This window comes from Castanea sativa, chromosome 12 (genome assembly GCF_040712315.1).
Source record: "Castanea sativa cultivar Marrone di Chiusa Pesio chromosome 12, ASM4071231v1".
In the NCBI taxonomy this organism is placed as follows: domain Eukaryota; kingdom Viridiplantae; phylum Streptophyta; class Magnoliopsida; order Fagales; family Fagaceae; genus Castanea; species Castanea sativa.
In genome coordinates this window covers 1,633,534-1,636,401 of record NC_134024.1, presented here as the reverse complement: position 1 = coordinate 1,636,401, position 2,868 = coordinate 1,633,534, and the positions used below count along the sequence as shown (strand labels likewise).

The 2,868-nt window shown below is 38.2% G+C and overlaps 1 protein-coding gene across 1 annotated transcript; it reads right to left on the bottom strand.

Annotated features, from left to right (window-relative positions):
• Positions 1-536: 536 nt before the first annotated feature.
• On the bottom strand, positions 537-2,633 carry LOC142619443 (uncharacterized). The gene is made up of 3 exons (XM_075792539.1): positions 2,240-2,633; positions 1,663-2,128; positions 537-630 (listed from the first exon to the last, which is right to left on the bottom strand). Exons 1-3 carry the CDS (start codon positions 2,631-2,633, stop codon positions 537-539), a joined length of 954 nt encoding a protein of 317 aa, XP_075648654.1.
• Between the last annotated feature and the right edge of the window lie 235 nt (positions 2,634-2,868).

Here is a 2,868-nt window from a genome sequence, read left to right as displayed (position 1 = left end):
GACATCACCTCCATTTGGGTTTTAAGATTTTCCACTAAGTGCTCACCTTTTAAAAAGGACAAAGTTTGGATCCAATCACCAATAAGAAATTGATAGTTGTCTGTGTCATGTGTAATGTACATGTTGAGACTTAGATTAATGCACATGACTCACTTAATCCAAACAACCAAGTGAGTTATGTCCATTGCACATGACAGGACACATGTCATCTTTCTATTAGGAGTTAAGAGCCTTGGGCTCTAAAATTGGAACCAAACCTTTTTTTCATTTGTAAAACAAATTTCCAGTCACAACAATGGACAGAGATGAGTTTTTTTGTAAGTACTGCTAGTGGAATCCACCAAAACAGACAATTGTCTCCAGAAAACCAGAAAGGGAAATAATTTTTAACAATAATCCAAAACAGAATAGATACATGACCAAACATGCATGGAAATCAAAGATCTTTTTATATTGGCCTAGGCAAATGCATGTATACAGAAACCAACAAGAGGGCAGCAACTAAGACGTACTAGATTAATTGATTTGATTATACATCATCTTTTCCACTTGTCAATCTCTCTCGAAGTTGCACGGATAACCTTCTTGGTATTAATAATAAGCTCATCAACTAGTGCACCAATCTCATCCCTGACAACACAGAAGTTTAAAAGAATAAAGATCAGCTAAAAATCCAATGCTGGTAAACAGAGGAATACTTTTTTCTTTTTTTTCTTTTTTTTTTTTATTCTTCTCAAAGTTTAGCTCCAAATCAGTTATGAGCTCTTTCTTCCAATCTATTGTGTGATGATGTATAAGACTATTTATGTCTATTATTTAATCAAGCCACATTTTTTTTTTATAAGTAATAATTTTTTTTTTTTTTGATAAGTAATAAAGATTCATTGATACTAAAAAGAGAGAGTCACCCAAGTACACATGGAGTATACAAGGGGGAACAAATCAAAGATGAACATTACAAAAGTCAAGAAAATCCACAATAGAAGGAAAATGATGGCTTCTCCACACAGAGAACCAATCAAGTAAGGTTCGAAAAAAAAGAAGCTTAAGATCAAGCATGGAACTCTCGATGTTTTCAAAACATCTACTATTTCTCTCCTTCCCAATACACCACAACAAACAATGAGGAACGGCTTTTCAAATATCTCCATTACGATGACGACCAAAACGACCTTGCCAGCAAGCCAAAAGCCCAACAACAGACCTTGGCATAACCCAACAAACTCCAAATAAACCGAAGACCATATCCCACAACTCCATGGCAACCGGGCAATGAAGAAAAAGATGGTCAACACTTTCACAATTGCACTTGCACATATAACACTAATCCAGAATGCAAACTTTTTTTTTCCTTAAATTGTCAATAGTCAGACATTTCCCCAAAGCTGCAGTCCAAACAAGGAAAGTCACTCTAGAGAGGATCTTCTGCTTCCAAATGCTTTTTCAAGGGAAAAACTACTCACAATGGCCAACTAGAAGATGGTAATAAGCACTAACCGTGAACCCTTACTCTTATAGGGTAGCCAACAACTCTTGTCCTCCCCAATCCCCCTTACGAGAGTGTTATAAATGGAATTGATGAAGCTCCTGAAAGCTTCCAATTCACGAATATGCACCTTCCTACAAAACTAAAACTCCCAATAGAGGACTCCATTGGTGTACCTCATAAGATTCGCCATAGTTGCCTCTTTTCTACGACAAATCCTATATAATTCAGGATAGCGGTCTGCAAGAAAAGAAGTTCCACACCAATGATCTAGCCAAAACATCACCTTTAATCCATCTTCAATATCATACATAATAAAACGAGATAAAGAGTGCCACCCCCGTCTAATATTTTTCCACAAACTGACTCCATAAGGACCAGAGAAAGAACTAGAACACCAGCCACCCCAATCACAATCATACTTCACCTCAATCACTTGACGCCATAGAGCATCCCTTTCTTGCCCAAATCTCCATAACCGCTTCCCTAATAAGGCAACATTGAAGGTTCTCAGATTCCTAATCCCCAACCCACCTAAAGAGAGAGGAGTACACACCGAAGACCAATCAACCAAATGAAATTTGGGCTCATCTCCTAGACCACCCCAGAAAAAGTCTCGTTGAAGTCTAGCAATTCGATTGGCTACAGAAGCAGGAATAGGGAATAAGGAAAGGAAATAAGTAGGAAGATTAGAGAGAGTGTTTTTAATTAAAGTGACTCTACCTCCCTTGGATAAATATAATTTTTTCCAACCTGCTAATTTTCTTTCCATCCTTTCAAGAATTGGAATCCATATTGACTCGTCCTTAAATTTTTCCCCCAAAGGAAGACCCAAGTATTTCATTGGGAGGGACCCTTGTTTGCATCCTAAGACAGCCACCAAAAGATCCATATCATGAACTGACCCCACTGCCACCAGCTCTGACTTACCCAAATTTACCTTCAGACCTGACACAGCTTCAAACCAAATGAGCACCATACGGAGATTCAGCAGATGATCAATATTAACATCACAAAAAATAAGAGTATCATCAGCGAAAAGGAGATGTGAAACCATCAAAGGTCTTCCAGCAGAAACACCAACACTAAAGCCTGATAAACGACCTTCATGGACAGCCTTATCCAACATTCTACTGACGGCTTCCATAACCAACACAAATAACAAGGGGGACAAATGATCACCTTGCCGCAACCCCCTTGAACTTCCAAAAAACCCATGAGGAGTACCATTAATAAGGATAGAGAAATGAACCGTTGATACACAAAATGAAATCCATCGCCTCCACTTATCGGAAAAACCGCAACGCTCAAGCAAGTAATTAAAAAATCTCCAATTCACATGATCGAAGGCTTTCTCTATGTCCAGTTTACATAACAACCCT